Raw genomic sequence first — 24,342 nt, forward strand, 5'->3', positions numbered from 1 at the left:
TCACTGAAAAATCTCCTAAATGATCAATATTACTCAGATTACTTATAAAATAAAAGGGTTATAATTTATAAGTAATCTGAGTTATGTCATTTTGATAAATACTAATAAAATAATAATAATTATAAACAATAAAAAAGTCAAAAATGTTTAAAGCCCTACATGGGTTGCTGGTGGAGGAATTTCAAAATGTTCCTTGAAATTTCCATGTAGCCTAAGCCTTGGTGAGGGTGCAGGTGGGGAGAGGTGCAGGCATGCAGCTGTCCTGGCAGTCTTTACACAGCCTCCTGGTTTGACTCTGCATAGAAACAAAGCAAGAGTGTGGGCTCTAGCTGGGCTGGCTCTGCTGTTGCTCACCTTTGCTTTGCCAGGACGTTTGCAGATGGGCAGCAGATGTGATCAGTGGCCTTCCCCACTCTCCCTGGCAGCCTAGTGTGGCCCTGGTGCTGAATCTGCACCGCTGTGGATCCCTGGGGACCCCAGTGGTGAAGAGCTTTGTCCCCACCTTCACTCCCTTATCTCCTGGACATGTTTGCTGAGTGAGTGGTGAAGAGAAGGCTGCTGCTCCCATGACTCCTTTGCCACATCTATCAGGCTAAGTAGAGCAGCCTGAATGGGGAGAAGCCTGCGGACACCTGTGGAACCTCCTGGACGGCAAAGGATGTAGGGGAGCTTGAGGGCCCAGTTATCCACCACCTTCTGCAGCGATCTCTTCAGGGTTTGAACCTCTCTATGAAGCTGTCCGTCTGCAGGTGGTAGACGAGGTTTGGAGGTGATGTAGCTTGCACAGGTTTGCCATTTGCCGGGAGACAAAGAGGGGCCTATTGTTACTGAGGATATCCATGGGAATCCCCACTTGGTAGAACAGCAGCACCAGATCACGGGCTACCTGGTGCATATGGTGTGAGTGGACCGCCTATAGGTACCGGGATGCATAGTCCATCAGCACCAGGATGTACTTGTGTCCTTTGGCAGACTTCGGGAGCAGGCCCACCAGGTCCACCATGATGCGGTCAAAAGGCAGTAAGAATCTAAGGGAGCTGGCGGGGGATGGTTTGGCACGGCCTTCTGGCACACCGGACACAAATGGCAAACGTTTTGCACCTGTGTCTCCATCTGTTTCTGCTTCAGTGTCTTCTGTGGTCTCAGGTGGGCCCCGAGGGATGGGAGGGGGCCAGCTCCATGGCGATGTACATTTTGGGCCGAGGCAGCACCAGTAGCTCCTGTTCTATCGCCCCATTGCTGTGCCACGTAATATACAGGAGACAGTTTTTTTTTTACTTGTAGGCAATGAAATATCAACTCCATATTGAAAGTGTTATAGTGTTATAGTTATAGTTTATACAAAGGGTGATTCATTGAACAACAGCAAAAAGGGCATGGTTGCAAGGTACCCAAATGGGAGTGGTTATGAAGGGTACTCCTTCAGCAAAAAGTGGTGCAAAAATAATCTTTACCTTACTTTGGGTAGTTATGCTATTTTCATGGAGTGCCAATTTAACATAAATAGCACAAAAAGGAAAACAAATGTAATGTGTTCTGCTCTTGTCCGACAGCCTGCTAAGAGTTGCTGTTAATTTTTTGAGCCATGTGAGCAGAGGCTCTATTACAGGCTGTCTGATTAAACGATGCAGTTTGCATTGAACAATTTCAGTTGGCATGTCCAGTAGGGATTTTGAAGGTGTCCATTGGAACTGAGAAGTTTCTGTCTTGAGCAGAGAACACTATTGTCACACAGGCCTGAATTAGGTGATACAATACATTACATTTGCAGTATTTATTTTTTTATTTGGTTTCAATTTGCGAGTTTGGGTTCTCCTGAAACAGTTGTCCTCTCCTTGTTTATAATTTTCCCTGTTTATCCTATTTCTGCCTTGAAGGTTGGAGATATCCTAGTTTCGAATGGTTTTGAACGCAGCATTTTCGTTCGAGTTTAGCAGCAGTCGGAATATTCACAGTTCCGAGGTATTTTGAACGCAGCATGACGCCGCATGTGGTGGCTCATTACATTATCTGGCAACCGGAGTGGCAGCGGACAGAAGAGAGGGGATCCCCGGGATTTTTTCAGCGAATTACGGGTGTAGCTAGCTTAAATACTACGTCAAAACAATTGAAAAACTTGGGTGAAGTCGGCCAGGCTGCTCCTATACTCCGTAAGTTCACATATTCAATTAACATATAAACTAATCAAATCTTTTAATTTCCAATTTAATTAAGACGACGACGGGAAGTTTTTTTCTCTCCCGACGTTAGCCCAGCTAAACTAAGCTAGCTAGCATAGCTTGATCTGCTTTGGCTAACAGCTAATGTGCAAGGTACGGTTTGTGTGTCGCCCTCAGCTACACACATACACACCTACCGAGTAACGTTACCGACTGCCAAGAACAAACCGCCTCAAAAAGTCGAGGAATAATATAACTCTAACTTCACTAGCAGAACTTGTTCCAGGATGCTTCAATAGTAAGATGAATTCTTTATTTTAGTTACCCATAATGAATCTACGAAACTCTTAGACAAAACTTTCAGATTGTGCATATCATTAAGGTCTGATTATTTGTGAGTGAATCTGAAGCGACTGTCTGGCCAGACTGGTGTCCAGGGAGTTAACGTTAGCAGGCTAACTTAGCTAGCTAGCTAGCTAGCCTGTTAACACAAGCGGCTCTCCGACATGGGGTCGGTTTCATTGTCTGTCGTGTATCGCTATTTGGACAAGTATTAGGATTCTAGCTAAATATCATCATTGTAGTTCAAGGTGTGTATGTTCCAACGTTCAATGATTTTTGTATTGTCTATGTAACCGCTGATAACCATAAATGGCTGTTAGCTAGCTTTAGTTAGCTCTTGGTTTTGTAGCTGGACAGATGGACAGGTTGTTGTTGGCAAGCCAAGTTAGCATGAGATAGCTTGTTGTTGTTGATGGGTTAGTTGGAAAGAGGTATTCTGTTGGGCAAAGTTGCATCACTAAAGTTTATGAATATGATAATCGTCTTACTACCGGATATGGCAAAGCCGGCTATTCCTTCTTGACTATGGATGAATATGATTATAGCTTAATGAGCGCTTAATTTCAGAACTTTGTCAGATTAGCTCAACCATGAAAAGCCTTTTTATGGAGGCGTAATGGTGGACGGTGGTGTCTCCGTCAGGGTGTGTGTCTGTCCGTTCACAACCGTATCACCCACCCAAAGCCATAGACAACTCAGCGACGACTTTATGTCTCCTGTAATATTAAGGCTCCGGTAATGGTAGTACCAGTTAATTTCTATAATATACGATCTTATCCTCAAATCTTGAGGCATGCTCTGCAACTACTATTGAAGACACCCCTGTGATATTAAATATTCAAATTTACATGCGCTCATTGTGAGCTATGCCTGAATCATTAACCCTTTTAATGACTGTGATGTGACATAGTTAGAGGAAATGTTTCTTAGCTTATCCACTCTACTTCTACAACAAGATGAACATTCATCAGATTGACTGAACTTGGGACACCTTGAGAGGGCTGCATACACCTGTCTTTCAGGTGTATTTAGGCTGAACAGCGGTGTTCATATCCCTTTTTCTGCCAAGCAAGTGCCCTCCATTGAGAGCAAGCAGGCAGTGGGCACCCTCGGCTAGTGATGGGGGACACATGTCGCTTTGCATTTTATGATGGGCTGTGGAGTTGCCGCAGGAGTGGTGCCTCTTGTGAAAAACCCTCCTGAGAGTGATGTGACCAGACAGGCATGACTCCACTGACTTGAGATCCACTCTTGTTCTGCTGCATCAGGGTTGCAACTTTTTTTTAAAGATACATCTGTATTTTCTACCACTTGCTAGATCTTTTTTTTTTTTTTACTTTCGTCATAAATAAGGGTGCAAAAGTACGTAGGACATTTGCTCAGTGTCACCACAAAGGGAGATCCATTGTGAAGTTTATTGTGGTCGTATTTATTTTTGTGTTTGTAGGTCTCTCTTTATGGAATGTCGTCTATGTATAGCCTAATTTTTTTTCCAGTTGTGCTGCAGTTGCAGTATGTGGAAATAGTAGTGTAATCACGATGTTGTGGAATGCAAATGAATTTGAAAGATCAGAAATTAATTTGAAAGAGCAGACAATAGCCTAATGAAAGTATCCTACTGCACAATTAAGAGGCTTCAGACCCTTTTCATAATTACATTTTGTTAATATAATATATATCTAAACTGCAGCAACGAAATATGTTGGCGCCGTTGCATTTTGTTGTTACTGTGTAGATCCATTAAATACCATCTATGGATCTGAGAGATATTAAAGTGGAGATCCCATTTGTTTCTCACTGCCTTGACAGAACATAGGCCATATACCGATTTTACCAAGATATTCTTTTCCCTGAGAAACGATAAAGGATAAAGGATTTCTCAGATCAGTCTTTTCATTCTCACCTGCTCTAATGCTTCACAGTGAAGACCTAATACAGGCCACAATTCTCTGCAGAGTAGTATTATAGCATAGCTCTTATTGTTTCCATCCATCCACATGTCTGGCTGAGGCGTTATCATAATGGCATCTGTGTAGCTCACTGTGGGGCACCATTCAACACTGCAGTCAGGGTCTGTGGTAGACTGTGAGCCCAAGCAGAGTTAAGGCTAGGTCACACTAGCTGATTTTAATGCAGATTCTAAGCCCGACTGGACCGTCCAGACCGCCGGGGTGAGTTGGGGCTTGAGGCCGTGATGATTGGGCAAGAATGTGCTGTAGTGTTAACAGGCTTAAGACCGTCTGCCTTGGCTCTCCTGACGACTCCTGAGCCGGAGCCTGACAAGATTTTATTCAAACGTTTTTTATTTCATTGAGCCCAGTTTGGCCATGCTCATGTAGTGTGAAGCAGTCTGAGACTCGCCAGGACTGAAATCTGAAAGTGATCCTGGCAACAACCAATGGGAGTTGAGCTCAAGGGGGAAGAGAAAAAGAATGAACTGGTAGAGAAGCCACTTCTAACAGAAACAACAACAACTCCCACTGGTGTAGATTGTTCACATCAGTAGAGATTCCCAAGTCCACTTGCTCCACTCTAGATAAGTTGCGATACCGTTTTATTTGGAGAAATAAATCTCATATAAAATGGTATAAGATGGCAACATGCCTGAATCAATCCAAGTCTCATAAAGAATTTTTCATCAGTGTTATCCTTATAATAATGTCACTTCAGAACACATTTGTAATGTAAATGTTAACTGTAGCTTCTCTACCATGAATCAAAAAACGATTGACATGAAGATGAGTGTATCTTCATGTGTATAACGCCTCATCTTTGCTCTGTTGCGCAGTGTGCATTGTTTCCCAAAGGGACAGAAAGCATTTACTCAAGACCAGTCGTTCGCTCTGAAATTCCTCCATCGGACAAGATTTGAACAGGGTTTGGCAGATTAGTCTCTGCGTTGCTGTAGTGGTCAGCTAAAAGTGGTCGGGTAAGAAATGCAGTTGGGAGATCCATAGTTGTCCAGATGAGGAGATACAGAGGGAGAGAGACTTACTGCTACTAGTGTTTTATTCTTGTCTCCAAAAATACATTTGTCATTTATCCTGTGATTTAGGGAGAAAGTTAGTGTTGATACATCCTCTCAGCAACCATATCTTTATAAATCTATGGGCAGCCAAGCAGTGGACAAGTGGTGTAATATTACTGCGTATAAAAAGTGTGTTCAATTAGCAGTGTCAAACTAATACAACTGAAACAGGTTGTATTAGGTCTAGATCTGATTTATGACGGCCTGCTAGCTGCTGATTTCCCAGGGTGGGGTGCTTGTTGTACACCGTCATTGTCAAGAGGTTAACAGGAAATGCTGGCGGAACTGTGAGGTTTTACTTACCCCAACTAGTCGCAAGGCTTCAATCGCCTCGCTGGGTTTCCTGACACTGAGAAGAGGTAGGCCTGGGCTAGAGTCAGTGGAGGATTTGTTGTTGTTTTGAGGTATGTGGGACCTGGATCAGTATACTTAAGTTTTTTAGTGATTGGGCCAATGTAGTGTCCTCAAGAACACTGTTTGTAGGATCTTGGTTTAGGCTCAGTCAGGCATTTTGTATGTTAGAGGCAGAGCAATTGCTTTCAATAGCTGCTTGATTGTCAAATTAGATGCAAAAGTGAAAGCCACAGCAGCAAGTGAAAAAGGACCCTCATGAAGGCCTAGCTAAATTTCAACATTTTCATGTTGTTACCTTCTTCAATTACTGGTAAACAATATTGTGCTTTTCAGCTTGCATAATATTTGGCGGAGGAACATGATATATGGTCAGTTTGTCCTCGTTCTTGTTTTAATTCATGAAACAGACCTTGCTTTCTTGTCATTTTTGGATAGTTGAGCAACATACACTGATTGCTACATATACTGGCTGCCACCGTTGAACTAGGCCTATTACCTGTTTCTGAAGGCATGCAAGTAACAGGATGTCATGGCTCTGTTTGGTTGACAAATCATGTAGTGTTGTGTCCACTGAGAAGACTTAGTTATTAGTTATTTTCAGGATGTGAATATTTTTTGTGCAAATAAGTTTGTGTGTCAGTTTCTGTTTTGGTGCTTTTCCACCGCATGGTACCGGCTCAAATCGACTCGACTCTACTCGCTTTTGGTAGTACCACTTGGTTTTCCACTGCAGATAGTACCCCCTCAATGTGCCCCCCCAACTGGTCGTCATAGCGACGCAGCATGAAACTGCTGTGACGTCATCTTCAACGCGACACACACAACAACAATGGAGGATATCGAAGGGATGGTGTTCTTGATTCTCGGTATGTGGCTGTTAGTCACAGCAAGGAGACAGATTTTATTTCAGAAGAGGCTGAAGGCAGCAAGACAAAAGACTGCTGAAAAAAACAGGAGAGTTTGGGAAATCCTACAAAGGTGACGCAAGAGGGTAAGCTAACCTGGTGGCTAACGTTAGCATATGTTCGCGCAATGATGACGATTCTCTCTGACCAATCAGTAGTCTGCAGTGTTTTCACGTCACCTTTTGGTATCGACTCAGGTCGCTTGGAACCTTGACGGAGGTGCTACCAAAAAAAGTACCAGGTACCAGCTAATATGGTACCTGGTACTGGTACTTGCCCAATGGAAAACCAAAAAAGGCGAGTAGAGTTGAGTTGAGCCGGTACCATGCGGTGGAAAAGCGGCTTTTGTAGTGTGCTAAATACCTGAGGACTGTAGTAGTTGTACTGGCCATGGGGTCCCACCCTAAGCCCTCGGGCAATTCTCAAAGGTGGAAGAGAGGAATCCTCCAGTGTTTGATTGACTGAACCATCTCTTGTTTACCCTGTTGGACTTCATATTGACTCAACTATGTGTACCAAGTTTACAGTTTGCCTAACCTCTGTTAGACAGTTTGAGGCGCATGTATGTGTGGATGAGTTAGGTATCTGGTTCAACAAAGCTAACCTCTTGGAAAGTTTCAACTGCACTACAACCGAATCAACACTATATCAGGCCTATTCATACCCCTCCCCCATACTCTCTGTACTCGCCATACTTCATGCTCTCCTCTTGACAGCACCATTAAAACACATATCCAGCATCATGACTGCCTAAGGTCCAACAGCCAGCTAAGCTTAATTGAAACACGTTACTCACTGTGTAGCTATAGTTTGGCTCATGCCCAATGAAACGCTGCTGTCTTTTTCAACATGGAGATGTGAGACTGGCTATGCGTCATTGTATAGGTCTGCATGGTATTCCTTAGGGAAATAGCCACCTGTTGACCAGGTAGGCCATATGGCTAACAATGAAATGGCCCTTGAAGAATAAGTAAGAAATGGTGTCGTGGTTAGGAGAGTGCCCTATATATTTATGGAGTCATTACTTTTTATGAGGTAGATAAATTAAAGAATTAATTCTCCCTCACTGTGAAAATATTTTTGCTTCTTGTTTTATGAGCTGTGCGGTCGAGATTGGTCACTATAATAATGACGGCCTGACATCATAAAGCCCAGGCTTATGTGCATGAAAGCCGTTGAACCCATGAGATCAATTGCAAATTGACACACATATTGTGTAATAAGCCTTTATACATTTGTTATTACAGTAATTCATATGCTATTACGTTGGCAGCCACTCGTATATAGCACACCTTTAGATGCTATCATCCATTGCTCCGTTTTTCCAGTCGGTGCATAACAATCGCTTCCACAGTGTTTTAACTGGCAGTGCTGACATGGCAACTCTGGAACTCTCAGTGCGGCAGGCAGGACAGCCACTTGGATGGATGCAGCATCAAGGCATGTGTCCAAGAGGGGAACCAACTGTCCCCTGCCTGTCTCCATGCCACATGGCTGTTAGTGTAAATGTGTGTGTTGCGTGACAGTATTGTCATGCACAGCCTAAAAAGCATCGTACCTAGAGTTTGTTACCTCAGCTTTTATCTGTAATGACAAACTGGAATGACTGAAAGGGCTTCACTGACTTTTTGGGAGTTTTCAATATCTGGCCTATCCCTAAGTGCTAGTTGGCAATGGTTAATTAACATACTGTATGCTAAAGCCTTAGCATGTGCACCAGACAGAGCCATCTACCGGACACAGATATCATTTTGGTGACAGTCCTCTCAGCACATATTGGGTAAACTCACAAGTCAGATTTTAATATTACTATATTAAAATCTGACAGCGACTGTCCAAAATCAGTATGTAGCATGCTTTACTGGATATCCCACCCATTTAACCATTCAACTGCTTATAGTTACTCTGACTTACCAGGATGGTGTGTGTGGGTCTTGTCTCTCTCCCTGGAATTTATTCATGATGATGTAAAAACAAATAAGTATGGAAAAGAGTTGATTTTCTGCGTGAGTCAGCTAATTGTCTTAAGAAGTTGCAGCCCTAATCTCAGAAATTGTGTTCAATGACCCTGATAACTGAGTAGAAATTGTTGTGTTGAAGTAACGGGTTGATACTCTGAATTGGTTGATGATTCAAATTATTTGGCTACTCATTGTCAGGTAAAAAGTAAATCATATAGCTATAGCAGTTAACAATGCAAATTAGTCTACAGAGAAACTTGTTTAACACCTGTAAAATTTTTTTTTTTTTTGGATATGTCTTTAGCATTTACATATTTTACAATTTATCGCCTGTTGTAACAAGGGCACTGCTGAAACTAAATTGACATTGAATTGACATTAACATTAGTGAGCAGAACAAGTGCTTGCATATGCCATCAAAGATTTTGACAACTTTGCATTCTTGAAACAGTTTCGTTTTCAAGTTCATTGCATCTACAGCTGTCCTTGTTGCCTTTGTTGCAGATGGTGTTTTGTCATGTGCATTGTCTGAGTGCGCCTACCTAAATTTTAGACGCCTCTTCTATACTTTGAGGTCATACGCACAATGGCTTGGCCTAGATCAAACCCTGCTGATGAAGTTTTCATGAAAGTTGTGATTGCTGACCCAAACTCAAAATAAAAGGCGACTGACCTAGTTTACCCTGTTGTTCTTCAGCAGTACAGCTGTGATGTGCTCAGCTCCCGGTTGTCTTGTCTGGTATACTGTACTCCTTTGCACCCTTTGGGCTCTTTTTTTTTTTCTTCCACTCTGGTCACTTCCTGCTACTGTCCATTTCCAAGAAATGTAATCTGATAGGAGTCTGCGTGTGTCCTGGCCCTCCAGTCTATATGTGGGTATGGGCTTCTGGTTTTACAGGATTTATGCAATAGACATTTGGAAACAATTTGTCTGAAATTGGAGATTATGCCTGTCAAAGATATTTTAAACAGTTTAGCTATTCCTTTTTATTATAGCAAGTAAGCTTTTGTGGTTGAAAACATATCCAATGATTTTGTGATTAGAGGCTCAAGAAAACAACTGGAGGAGGTTGACTTGACTTGGCTGCTCAGTGTTTAGGACCTTTTTAATGTAGCTGTTCCTTCTGTCATTTGATAGAAATGGAGTGGAAAAGGTCAGCCTTTTCAGTTTTCCCCAATTCTCACTTATACCTACATTGTTGTTTTGAGTCAGGGGTCAGCAAATGATTATCTGTTGTTAGTTGTGTTGTATAAATTGATTACTCAAAAAAACTAGTAGTAACCTAAGTAGGCTTAGGTCTTTTCCTGTGTGTGTGTGTGTGTGTGTGTGTGTGTGTGTGTGTGTGTGTGTGTGTGTGTGTGTGTGTGTGTGTGTATGAAAGCCAGAGGAGATGTGGGGTGAGAAATCCCTGTGCTTATAATTTGTATGCTAGTTTGGTATGTGGACTATACATTAGCAAGCATGTCGGTGTGTGTTTGTGTGTTTACTTTTTAAAAAATATTTTTTTAATGTGACCGTCTGGCTGTGCGTGTGTGTGTGTGTGTGTGTATGCATTCCTGTGTGCTCACGTGCAAAAGTCTGGCTTGCACTTCCTGGGCTTACTGCTGTTGTCGTTGTCACGTTGCTGAGGGAGAATCCAGGTGGAGCCACGCACACACATACACTCTCACTCACTCACACACACACACATACACACACACACACACGCACACAAACACACACACACACACAGAGGCAGTCTGGCAGATTCAGGGTTAAAGGCTTCCATTTTGTTAGGTAACACCCTAATGGTCTGATCTGTCAGTGGCGTTAAAATGGCAGGGGCTTAACCCTTGGCGTTCAGGACACAACCAGTAGGGGCACACTCGCTAGGCTGGCCCAGCGGACAGCAGAAGAACTGAGAATGGGGGGGGTTGAGTGAGTGAGGGAGGGGTAGAGGGAAGAAGGAAGAGTGAGCAAGAGAGAGAGAGGGAGAAGACAAGGAAGAGTATTTTTCAGTTGGGTACAGTTAGATTATGGCACAGCTAGCAACACACACGCTCTAAGCCCCTTTCCCTCCCCCAACCGTGGCACCTCCTCAGCTGGGTCCCTGCCCCCACTCTTAGCCTGGTGAGCACAGATTAGGGTAGGTAGTCTATTTTTTTCATCTAGATGATATCCCAAAGGGAAAGAACTTGGATGAGTGTACAATTTGATAGCCTGAATATTTCAATTTGTGCGTAGGAGATGACGTCACCCCTAATACAAACAAAGCAGTAGGAGGAACCTTTTATGATTAATAGTAGGTAATCAACTGGAATTTCAGTTACAGTCATCTGGTCATATCTGCCAGTAAGGAATTTGGCAGTTTGAACGATTAATTCAATTTCACAAGGTCCAGTCCCATTAGCCACATAAGAAAAGGAGTTGTTGCTTCGTTGTTTTTTATTGGGCAATAATAATCCATAGTTGTATTGCTTTTATTGGACAGTATAATTGTTGTTTCCCCTCACATTGAACCCCGAGGACTCTGTTGAAAAGCCTCAGTATGTTTTAAATGGCTGTTAATGTGTTGGCTGGCTGGGTCCAGTCCCAGTGGGGAGATCATTACAGTGCTGCAGATGAGAGGCTAGCCCGCTACCTGAGGGGATGAGCCTTTACCATTGATCTGCTACTCTCTATGAACTACTGGCCACAATGGGAGACTGACTGAGAACAAAACCCATGGTGTCAGTCCAGGTCACAGGATTTCCATCTGCTTTCAGGCAAGTCCATCTTGTCCTATAATACTATGGAGTTGGATGGAAGTTTTTTTTCTGCTTTTATTTCATACACAGGATGGTTGGGCTAGCGTTCGCCTGTACGATCCAAACAAGGAAATGCAAATTATTAAATGTATTGATTCACGCAAGCCTGCTATGAGGCTGTTTCAGTGCAGGGAAGTGAACAGTATCTATTGTGGTGTGATTTAGAAATATGAAGAGGTTTATACCCAATGAGACGTTGTGCATTTTTAAATGGATTTGAATGGGCAATAGATGATAACTTCTCTCACTTGCCCCCCACCTTCCTCTTTCTAGCTAAGATCTTCTCTGCCCTTAGGCCTTATTATTCTGAGGAAAAGGAGGGGGACATGTATCTACTCCTCCTCCATAGTCTCTTGAGAGAACATGCACAGATCAGTAATCACAAGCTGTCCTTTGCTCTCTCTGTCATCCTCTCTTCTCATTTTCCTATCTGTTGGATATAATGCAGTTGTATGTAAAAGTGATGTATCTTTATGAGGCTGAATAATTACAGTGGCATACAATAAGCTCTATAATGTAGAACTTCATGCTTGTTCAGTATATCACCAGCATTATGCAAATGTATGGATGTACATGTCTGGTAATGGCTGTGTACACATGTACCATTGTGTCAGTGCTATCCAGTAAGATGAGAGGTGTGTTTCATGCACATTTCCCGGCTCTGTCAAATAGCCTAGATCCATTGTAGTAGTGTGATTCTTCTCCTAATGCAGTTTGCCACTTTCTGTATGTCACCTTTTGCAAACCTGACAAGTGTCAACACCCCCCTCTTCATGTGAAATGGAGCTGACTGTCAACTCTGAGTTGGATTGTCACCCTCCTCCCTTACTAGACCATGGGCTACGTGGGGTAGCGTGAATCAGAGAGCTGTAATGTGACAAGGCTGGCAGGCTTGTTGGTCTGAAATGGATACAGGACTGGGATCAGTGCCTGTCAAGCCTCGTTGAGCATGGAGTGCTGATCCAGGATCATGGACTGGGTCCTCTTCGTCGTTTGTCATTATTAGGTGAAAGGCAAAACTGATCCTAGAACAGCACTGCTACTCTGAGATGGTTGCTCAATCCCAGGCTGCAAGGTTTGGGCTACCACCTCCTTCTAGGCGTCTCCCGGTGGACGTGCTGCTGATGGACAGGCCAGACTTATTGGTGAGATTGTTGTGTCAGTTTCAGTAGGTCTTTACAGGCTGGATGGATGGAGCTGGAGCAGCATTGGCTCTGTCAGGAATGCCACTAGCACTGATTGATTCAGGATCCATTCTCGGTTGACTGCCTGCACCTAGAATACGAATTCCCGATGCTTTCCTAGTAGTTACCTGATCTTTCAAACCAGATAGGTTTTTATTTGAGCCTAACTAAAGGCTACTGGAGAAAAAGTATGCCCATTTCAGTCATTCTGGTTTGAGGCATATTGGTTTTCAAAACCAGTGATCCAACAATCATAGACTTGAGTTCCCAGGACTGTATTTAGGCAGAGAAAGAATAGCTCAGTCTCTATCATAACATGTTTTCATTGCAGGCTCTTTGGACCTGTGTTATATCTGCTTGTCCCTCCTCTGTCTCCTGCCATCACCTATACTCTGAGCTGTCTCTCAGTGCAACACTATCTCGGCTTCTGACAGCTTGAAGCATTGATGCCATGTTTTTTCTGCCATCCATCCCTCTCATGTGTCACTCTGAATGGCATGGCTTGGATAGACTCCTGTGTTCGGATGGCTAGGCTCAGATAGACTTCCATGTAGCTAAGATGCCTTCTCCAGTTGAGTCTCCTGCATGTTTTTCATTTCCACCTGTCCAATAGCTCTCAGTGTGAGTCTCTTACATCTCTTAGCCCTGGGGTTGTGAATGACCCCATATCACAGAACAGGCCTTTGGTGCTCTTGTGGCGCTGAATACAAAATGGGCTCCAATGAGTGGTGGTGCTTCAATGAAGGCTAAGTGAGATGGGAGTGTGATGTAACAATTGAGAATGGGCGCACACATCCCTCTCACTTAAGTGTGTCTCAAGTGTGCACACAACACACATACTCACACAACATGTACGCACGCACACACACACACACACACACACACACACACCAATTCCATTTGGTTTCCTCCCCACTGTTGCTTAGCAGCAGGGCATACAGCACATTGATTGTTGCATTCATGATGCCATCCATCTCTTCTGGGACAACACTAGCCATGCGCCTGGAGACCTGCATACATGCATGTACACACACACATACACACACACACAAACACGGATAGCGCCTAACCAAGGAAAGGTCCCTTGGAGAGGGCTATGCTAGGTGTTATCAGCAGGGAAACTGGCAGCCATTGCAGCTCTAGTGACATACAGATCTGAAGTACCACTGACGCTGCATTGTCCCACAGGCTTACAGTCATTTTGTACCCTGACAGAGTTCACCACAACATTGTTACAGCTAGAGCACTCTGCAGTCACCGTTCTCACAGTCATGCTAGGTAAACTATGGTTTCTGAAGCACTGTGTGTAGTATAGGAGAATGCGCACACACAAATACAGGCGAACGTACGCTCACACACCCACACACAAGCTGTCATCCCTTGCAGATAGATGGCCTTTGTGTTTAGGGATGGTACAGCAGGGCACATCTGTCCTTGTTATGTACCAGTGCAGGGTGTCTCTGAGGCCCCACACACGCACTGGGCTTCCTCACTGTACTATCAGCACCCATGCATACACATACATATGCACACACACACACACAAGGCTGGATGTTTTGGCTTTGTTGCGGTTGTTTTGTTTTGGATGTGTTGGTTGGTTTAGTTATTGCTATGCTCTACATCTTGCAAAGGCTCAGGGACGCCTGTGCCCTGTCTTGAGTAAAAATAAAACTTGGCGTAGGCTGAATGAACAGATGTGGATGATCAGGACTAATTCATACTGCAGCCGTACTGCAGATACTGATTTGGAGAAAATGCTGAAAAGCGGTTTCCATCTGCCCCTTGTATTGCAATGCTGTGCTTTTCAGATGACAAACTCATATTTGGAGGAGTTTTTGTGTAGATTGTATCCCGGTGGTGAACTACTAGATTAGGTAGGCTTATCAATCTTGGGAGCCCTAATGGATGGCAGAGCAGATGTTTTAAAATGTTATCGTATTCAAGAATATTGAAATAACGTTAATCTTCATTTAAGAGTATCAAATATCATGAAGGGAGGGTTTTGGATGACTGGCTTTTTAAGTCTCTCAGTGGGTGGTGAGGTTTGACCTCCATAGAAGTCAGTCACGTCAATGATGCTTCCAGTCTCCTGTTGTCTGGCAGACATGTGTTTTGGAATGTCCGGCGACGGCGTCATTTTCTCTTCCTCCCTCCTTCCTCCCTCTCTGTGTGTTGGAGGCGTCTGTGGCCTCCCCGTCTCTCTCCCTTCCCTCTGCCAGTCTGTCTCTCCAGGGGTTAAACCTGCTCCAGCCTTCTCTCAACCGCAGACCAGTTTAAACCAGTTTTCAGGGAAGTGCTTTGTGTCTCTCATGGAATCTTGGGAAGGGTCATGTGGAGCTGTGATGATGTCACAGCGGACTAGAAAGACCTTGAGTCAGCTTTCTGAATCAGAAATACAAGATGGTGTGTTTGTGCGTGCATCTTGAATAGACTGTCCAATTCAGCCCAAATGATCAATTAGGCTTTGATATCTGTATTTTTAAATGTGTACTTACATGCTCAGTGGCCACTTTTATTAGGTGCACTCCGTTTTGCCAACACAACAGCCTGAATTCTTCGAGGCATAGATTCAACAAGGAGCTGGAAACATTCCACAGGGATTTTGGTCCATGTTGACTTGATAGCATAACACAGTTCCTGCAGATTTTTCAGTGGCACATTCATGCTGCGAACATCCCGTTCCACCTCATCCCTAAATGTGCTCTGTTAGGTTGATTTCTGGGGACTGCGCATGCCATCCGAGTAAACTAAAGTCACTGATATTCCTGGAACCATCTTGAGACAATGCATGCTTGGTGACATGGCACATTATCCTGCTGGAAGTATCCATTTGAAAAATAGGTACACTGTGGCCATGAAAGGATGCACCTGGTCAGCAGTCATTTGGTACTGCAGGGACCTAATGTGTGCCAAGAAAACATTCCTCACACCATTACACCACCACCACAGTGTTTCCCCTAGGATTTTTTTTCCAGCAGTTGTGTGCATGCGTTTTGCAGGGGTACTGAGGTTTACTGTGTGTGTGCGCACACACACACACCCCTGTGTACTAAGACAGTGTCTAAAATCCAAAACTTTAAGATCTGCCTAAAAAAAATTATTTTGGTGGTCTGCGTTTCTTGTACTGACACCCTAAATAAATAAATGATCAATTAGATCACTTCCTATAAAACCAATGAAATGGACGAATAGAGAGCATAGTTAGGTCTCTCGTTCGTTGATTTCTCCCTCCTTTAGCAGGCTGTTTCGGGCGAGCTACTTTGTAAAATGTAGACACTGTAGTATACAAATACCACATTCAAAGTCACTTAGATAACGCATCTTGCCTATTCTGAAGTTTAGTCGTCAAGGCAATCTTTATGCAGCAAGGTTTAAAAACGTTTTAAAACACAGAACAGCAGAAACAAAATCATGCAAAAATATAAAATAATCATAATACAACATGATTATAAACAGCTATGATGATTCACTATCTGAAGGAGCAAACTGTTCAGGTAAATTGGGAGGTAGGCCCAAAAACGTTGCCAATGAGTATCTGTTATCCATTTATTAGGCCTATCTGTTTATCTGAGAAAGGTAACCCCACCACACACCCATCCAGAACACACAGTTCTGAACTTTGATTCAAGTTTTTAGTATGAATCCTATGTCGGTGTACTTTGTGCAAATGTTTGCTCAATGTTGGTGCGATTTTTTTTTTTTGCTGTGTAATAGGTTTTCCCAGAAAGCCAAGTGGGTCTCTCCATCCTGTGCTATTACTGTAACGACTGGGATTTGGGTCAGCATCTGGGGCACTGGCAGTAGGACAGGAGACGCCTGTACACCTCAGGGCTGTCCCTTTTTACAGCTGGAAATACCAGCTAAATGGAACACTGGCTACATTTTCATGTACCCAATACTGTGAATGATCAAATTATGGTGGTAGTTCAATTAAAGTGTTTGCATGATTTGAAATAAAGGCCATTTCCCTCAAAAACCTGGGTTTACATGGATTTACTTGGTAGCCGGGTTACGTTACTCGGAGAGGGATGTTATGCAATGAGATCCAGTGATCATCTCAATAGCAGACGAAAAATTTTGAAACCTCTTGACTAGGGATGTACAAAAGTGTATTTTTTTCCTGGTTGACTAGTTGGTGGGTTGTCTGAATGACTAATCGACTAGTTGGTGTGTACAAAATGCCAAAATTTAACATAGGCTTATTGGGCTATGGGCAAAATAACTCTAAAAAAATAACTATTAATTAATATTACCATAAAAAAGAAGCATGAACTGTGCGTTTTGACTCATTTTGTCTTGGGAATAAGCAATTTTAAAGAATGCTAGGCCTATAGACCTACATAACATGGCAGAAACAACACAACTGCAGGCATTATCTCCACCTCCTGAAGAGGTGGGCCTTTAGTGCTAAATAGATAATCATTGTATACTTTTTGAAAGATGGAAAAAGCTTAGTGCAAGACTATTCAAAATAATTTTCAACATTTATGCGTACAAAAGACAGTAATAGCCTACAAATACATCTAAGAAACAAGCGCAAATGTGCAAAAAATTAAAGTATTAAAAAAAAACGTAAACAATTGACATTTTTTTTTTTTGACTTTTTTTTTTGTTCCAAATTTTGCACTTCATGACCACCTTGATGTAAACTATATTATTCTCAATGTTATCTGAAAGCAGAAGATGCTATTTTTTGTTCCCATTGTTGCACTTCATAACCACCTTGATGTAAACTATATTATTCGCAATGTTATCTGAAAGCAGAAGATGCTATCATGTACCCACGCAGCGTGTGGCACATTAGTGTTATCATTTGTGTAATCAGGCACTGCTTGCACAAATGCTGCTGTATCCGGGCAAACCTCCTTTTTGATAAATGTGTAAATTAAAAAAGCTGAAATTGGCCTACGGTCTTTACATGGCTAGATAAAGTGAACCATTGAGCAGAAATCAAGGTGTGTTACTTGGGTTATGCTTACATAAATTCTTACTCTGATTGAATTATTCAGACTAAGGTGTTTTTAACAGTTGCTGTAGTCAGTATTGACTTAATCAGGTTAAGAGTGGATTATTAAAGTGCATGTACCCGTGTCATATTTGTATAGCCTGCTTTAAGTACCCCATTACACCTAGATCTGTGTGGTATGACCCAAACCGTATCCCACTGTCTGTGTGTATGCATAGTCATGAGTTTAAGTGAGTGTTTTTGTGCTTGTTTTCAGTGTTTTTTTTTTCTGTAAACTTACTGTATTCTTAACTCTGTCTCCCTCCAGGGAGAGAGCAGCCATGTCGGAGGAGGCAGTGCGTCAGACACGCAGCCAGAAGCGGGCCCTGGAGAGGGATACAGCTCCTGCTGGGTCCCTGGGGGACATGGACAGTAAAAGGGTGAAGTTGGAGAAGGGCGACACAGCTGGAGGTCCCCTGTCCCTGGTGGGATCTGGAGCTGAGGGTGTGAAGGTGAAGAGTGAGCAGGCTGCCAAAGTGGCAGCCAGCATCCTGAAGGCTGGGGAAGTGAAGGCCACAATCAAGGTGGAGGTGCAGACTGGAGATGAGCCCGTCGACATGAGCACATCCAAGAGGTAAGATGAGGGAAAAATATCACAGGGTTTGATTTAGGGATGCACCGATACCGTTTTTTTCACTGCCGAACCGATACCAGAATTTTGAGTATCGACCGATACCGAGTACCGATCCGATATTGACCCCTTTTTTCTTCTATAATTACACAGCTGCATACAACATGTAAATAACATGGGAACAATAATTTTATTGTTAAAAAAATGAAAAGCAGCAGGGCAAAAGAACTGACCAAAATAGGAATGACAGTTCCTTGGATATATAAAAGACTGCTGCAATATAGGAATACAGTGCAAAAAAACTCACAAAAGTGCAAAAGAGCAATAAACTGACCAGTGCATACTGCTACAAAACAATATTGAAACAACCATACAGCCTTTGCTTATATATTTTTTTCTCTTCTTTAATGTGAATAACTGACAGAAAAAAAACGGCTACACATAGGCTTTTTCTGGGCATAACATCCAGTGTGTGCCAAGTCTAGTCTAGTTTTAATCACTTAGGACAAGGGGCAGGTTTTTCTTCAGAAACAGAAGCATCTCACCTCTCTCTGCTGTCAGCCTGTTCCTCCGTTCACTGACAGTGTTGACAGTCACTGACGCTGACGCACGCACAGGTCGCATCAGCGTCATCAGCGCGGTAGCATTAGCTTTAGCCCCCATCTCCAAAAAGCTTCGTTTTGTGAAAACGGAAGACTTAATTGAAACGTTTATGGTGGCGTGTACATGATACTAAGCCCAAGGACACTCGATGTAAGTTTGAGCTAAGGAGCAGGCGTTTGGAAGGCGTCGCCAGATGAAGTTCTTGGTAAAGTGAGTTGGATAAAGATCTTTGGGACGCTAGTAATGGCATAGCCATCTAGTAATACCATAGCCATCTAGCATCCCTTTGGGGCTAAAATAATTCCCAACCGCTGACATGTTTACATCAGCACATCGCCTGCACGCTTGCTTTCTTTTTTTTACTCACTCGTGTTGCGTCACGTGCAAACTCAGGCATGTTTTACGGCAGGCGACTACGCCCGTTTATTACTCCGGGGGCTCGAACTGATTGCTCTGGATCGGATCGGATTATAACGTTAGCTGCCACCGATGTCCGATCCAGCATTTTAGGCCAATATCGGCCCGATACCAAGTATCGGATCGGTGCATCCCTAGTTTGATTTAGCCATTATCGCCATCTTGTGTATTGAGCTTTTGAGTTAATACTAGGAATGTCTTGGGATGTTCGTGTGTAGGGGCAGGCATCTAGTTGGTCAGAAGAGAGACATGATTTTTATGTAAGTTTGCATGGAAAGGGAGTTTGTACTTGTGTTTTCCTTTACCATGGGTCTTAATAGTGCAAGCCAGCCAACCTTGTCCACAATAAACCCTTTATAGTCGTAAAAGTATGTCCAACTGGACAAAATCCACCATCAACGTTGAAGCACTTAGCACCTAGTTTGTATCTGTGAAAATAAAGGATGCCAGCAACAGTGTGCTGGAGCAATGCTATTTGGTGATGCTTAATTTGTGTTGATTCGTCATTTGGGTGTAGTGGGGGAACTTCTGGATGGCAGACAAAACTTGAGACAAGCTGACAACTGAAGCAGAGCATTTGTGTACAATTTTTTGTATATGGGTTAGTGTGAATACTTGTTTGTGTTTGGATTCGTGCACGCACGCAGCATGCATGGTGTGTGCATAGAGTTGTGTCTACTGGAGTTTTCACCTCTCTACTTTTGCACTAGCTAGTGGTCTGACAGGAGTCACACAGGAAGTCAATGTGTGCTTGTCGGTGGCCTGCCCCCATTTTGAAAAGTTTGAGGCTCCTGAGGCCTGGGCTCCATTTTCTCCCTCGGCAGCACCTGAACTCTGCCTCACACTTCACACAAAATGAAGGCTATGTGTCACAAACTGGTTCCAACTGGCCGTTGCCATGGTTTCCACATTGGAAGGAGCAGTTGGAGGAAGGAGGGGCCAGCAGGGGTTGTGGGTGTGTCACATGACCACGCAGAGAAATGCCTGATGTCATGTGATGTGTTTGGTAGAGTGATAAATACACACACTGAGGTGATGGCAGTAAAAAGGAAAGGGAGAGGTTACTCAAATGAAAGGGTGTGTTGCTGTGTTTGATCTGTGTTGATATATCACAAGTTCACTCAAGTGTCACCTTTGGCCCCCGTTTAACCCTCAGCATGTGTTGTTTGCCCCCCAACTCCCCTTCCCTAGTAGTTACAATGCTTGGTGATGCTTTATAGGACTGTACACCATTGAAGGAGACTGTCTAATGTTGCTTGGAATGCCAGTTTGCACCGCATTTTGAATGGAGTAGCCCACTGCAGCCAATAATGTCTGATTCATCGTTACTATAGTGGAGTCAGTGTGAAGCCATGAACGTGGAAGCCGAGGCATGCAGAAACACTGGACCTTACATAACCAGGCTGGTGCGTGTTGTGATGCTTGTGTAAGCTGTTCTCAATCGAGTAGTAGCAAACACCACATCTTGATAAGCCAGTCCATCTCAGTTTGTCAGAGAGGCTGGGATCTGCTACGATTAGTTTTTCCTTTATGAAAGATGAGTAATGATGATGATGATGAGAAAGCTATTGATCCCCTCCTAGTGCTACTGGTGTGTCGGATGTAGTTTGTAATATTATGGGCGGAATGTAAACAGAGCCAGGCAGGAAAACTGCTGCCCCCTCAGGCATCAGCTGTGGTTTCAGAGAGTAATATTTCTCTAATGGCAGTATTCTAAAAATGGCAGGACATTAAGCTTGTTTCTACATTTGAATGAATAGGCATCAGGGAAGTACTTTCCAGGAAGTAGTAGCATAATTTTAGTGTTACAGGAATTGATAGTGTTTTTAACAGTTGGGGAAAGTAACAACATTGTGATGCTAGATGTATGTTGTGGTATGTTGAATTTTCCATGTCTTGCATATGAGACAATTCTGACAATAGGTAGTCAATAGTAAATGACATGGTTATCACACAGTCAACGCTGTTGAACTGCCTATGCTAGGTTTGTGAGTAGAGTTGTTGGACGGCCCTTGTCTGTTGCTCTGTCCTGCACAAGTCACAAAGCAATGGAGTCTGGAAGGAGAGGGTAGGGGAGAAAAGTGTTTGAAGACAGCAGTGTGTAAAAGGAAGAATGGTGGAGGAATAATGGGCGTGAAGAATTGAGTGAGTGAGTTGGAGAATAAAGGATGAACAAGTAAGTAAGGCTGGGGGAGGGGTGAGTGAAGTAGTGACTGAGTGAGTGAGTGACTGAGTGAGTGAGAGAGAGTGTACACAATAGGTTGGCTCCTGGCCATTTATTCCCCTCCCCCACACTGTCACCCTCTCCAGTGTCTCCAGCGGACCTCTGCTCCGCTCAGCTCTATGACTCTGGTGTCACCAGCTGGGAGGGAGGGGAGAGCGGAGGCCCAGGCTGTGCCGATCTGGCTAGGCCCTAGGCCTTGCCAGGGAGGTAGGAGAGGGGTGAGGCCCTGCCTGGGTGGTAAACTGGGCCTAAGCCCAACCCTGAAGCCTCTTGCTCGACAGTTCCTGAGCAATTATATAACTTCGCTACATTACTTCAATGCATGTATGTACATAACTCCAAATGTTAGGGACCTGAATTGATTCAACCCACCAAAGCCAGCACAAAGTGTTAACCCTCAAACCGCTTCCTGTCACATACCATCACATATCACCTCCCTCACTTTACCTCATCTTCCACCCTGTACCCGGTCCTCCTTACTACTCAGACTTTTCTTTTCTAGCCCCTCAACTTTTAGGACCTCATGGGATCCCTGCTGTGATAGAAGCAGATTTATTCTTACACCATCATCCCCCCACCCTGTAAAATTACAACCACCCGCCCTCCACCTCTTCTCTTCACCATCTCTCCAGATTGATGGTTACATAGCTTACCAGTGCTCATCTTTGTTCTCCTCAGTCTGTAGGAAATGCAACTCTAGTTACTAGTCATTTTATCAAAGGCTTGGAGCCGCTTCTTGCCCTTTAAAAAAGAAAAACTGCCCTTGATTTGCCCTTCATTTGCATGTAGTTTTAACTCAGACTTTGCTATCTCTGGTGGAAAGGAGGGAGTAGGAGGTCTATATGTCTGTGTTGCCCCTCACTGGAGATAAGGAGATGAAGCGAGCTTGCCTCGCTCCCACTTCCCCTGCCGCCATTACACCACTATTGATCTCTTGGATGTAGTCTTCTTGTGTGTCCCATTACACATTTGCCCTGTGATGGTCAAGGTAAAATCATTATTGTATAACGCCATCTACTGGATATAAGACAAAACTACAAGTTTGTCCCAGGTGATGCTTGTTGTGATACATCTAGCTTGAAATAGAATATAGTGTCACAATGGGGTTGAATAATAAGATTTATTCCTAATGAAGTTTGCTTTTTCTTTGATTGCTTTTCCCCTCAGTGACATTAAGAGAGAGCGCCAGCCCCCATCGCCAGATGATGTGATTGTGCTATCAGACAATGAGCCATCCAGTCCCCTCATGAATGGCCACTGCTTCACAAAGACTGACACAGATAAACTCATGGTAAGACAACTGAATCTAAACTTCACACACAACACAATCTTATCTCTTATCCAGTCTATGGGCACAGAAGTCTTTATCCCCATGTTATGATGGGTGCTGGGCTGGAAAACAAAACAGAATAAATTGATGGCTGTCACACTCAAATGCTCCTACTGCCATGCAGACGTTTGTTGACAGATTCAGTATGAAATATGAAGGCATATGTTTGGACCAGTTCACTCCTGACATTGATTAAAATTGTGCCTGTGTTTGCACTCTGATCTGTCCTCAGTTGGATTGGTCAGATCCATCTGTCACAAACCAACCTGGTCAGCCTTGTCAGCCCTGTCTGATAAACGGACTCATCTCATTGGAAAAAAATATGAAAATATTAGGCCTCCTAAACCTCCTCTCGTTGTTGTGATGTGTATAGAAGAGCAGCCCTGAGGAGAGGGAGCGCATCATTAAACAGCTGAAGGAGGAACTGAGGCTCCAAGAGGCCAAGCTGGTGCTGCTGAAGAAACTACGACAGAGCCAGATCCAGAAGGAGAGCACTGTACAAAAGGTACAACACAAATAGAGGAAAGAGAGTATTCACTCTTACACATGTATGCTATGGGAACCCATAGATGCAACAGGGATGTGATTTCAGGTTTTATGGACACAACTCTCACAAGGATCCATGTTTTCTTGATTTTCTCCCCTTTTTTTGTTGTTGTCCTGATGACATCATTAATGGAAACACGTAAACATACATGCATGCTTGCTTATCCCCCTCAAGCTCAGAAAAACGTATTGACTATATACACTCTTACTTTCCAGTCGACTGGCTCCGTGGCTACTCCTCCTCCTTTGGTGAGAGGTAGCATCCCATCAGGCAAAGGACCCCTCCAGGTAGCTACTGCATTTAACTACAACCACCTAGCATCTCTGCAAACTCTCCTGTACTGTAGTGCCTTGGTTGATGCATGATGTAAAACTAGATTCTCTTATTGTGGCAGTGTACAACTCATACAAAGTGGATACTGAGCAACACAAGTCGGGGGCAGTTGAGTTGTACTTTCTGTGGCATTCACAAATTCAAAGTCAACTGCACTGCTTTTGTAGCATAATGATGTTTGATATGTTCACTGTGTCTTTATATTTGCTAACATTGTTGTGTTTACAGGTGTCGAGCCGTAGCTCAGGCACGGTGATCCCTCCTCCATTGGTGCGGGGTGGACAACATGTCCCGTCCAAACACAACTCCCAGATTGTCATGCCACCCCTGGTCAGAGGAGCCCAGGTTAGTGTCGGGCTTCCAAACCATTCGTATGATGAAGATAATGCTGACATCATGCCAATGAATTACCCACTAATTTAAATAGTTACTATTTGAAGTATTTTAATTTCAAATACTTTTAAATTTGCAAATGTTATTGTTTTATTCCAACTGGTTTAATTTTTTTCTTGATAAACTTTCTTGATTTAAAAGAAAGCTCACTGAACTGTTTTATAGAGTAGGCTTACACATGTCACAGTTTAGCAGTGAT

The 24,342-nt window shown here is 43.4% G+C and overlaps 1 protein-coding gene across 1 annotated transcript in view; it reads left to right on the forward strand.

The window, feature by feature from the left end:
- The first annotated feature begins 2,015 nt into the window (after window positions 1–2,015).
- The window catches only part of gatad2ab (GATA zinc finger domain containing 2Ab), a 28,669-nt gene continuing 6,342 nt past the window's right edge, over window positions 2,016–24,342 (forward strand). The window contains exons 1-6 of the mRNA XM_071925984.2: window positions 2,016–2,150; window positions 17,994–18,299; window positions 22,708–22,831; window positions 23,244–23,375; window positions 23,633–23,704; window positions 23,979–24,095. Coding sequence (XP_071782085.1) covers window positions 18,007–18,299; window positions 22,708–22,831; window positions 23,244–23,375; window positions 23,633–23,704; window positions 23,979–24,095 — 738 coding nt within the window. The 5' untranslated portion in view covers window positions 2,016–2,150; window positions 17,994–18,006. The remainder of the gene's footprint in view (window positions 2,151–17,993; window positions 18,300–22,707; window positions 22,832–23,243; window positions 23,376–23,632; window positions 23,705–23,978; window positions 24,096–24,342) is intronic.

Source organism: Centroberyx gerrardi, chromosome 9, assembly GCF_048128805.1.
Source record: "Centroberyx gerrardi isolate f3 chromosome 9, fCenGer3.hap1.cur.20231027, whole genome shotgun sequence".
NCBI classification, from domain to species: Eukaryota; Metazoa; Chordata; class Actinopteri; order Beryciformes; family Berycidae; genus Centroberyx; species Centroberyx gerrardi.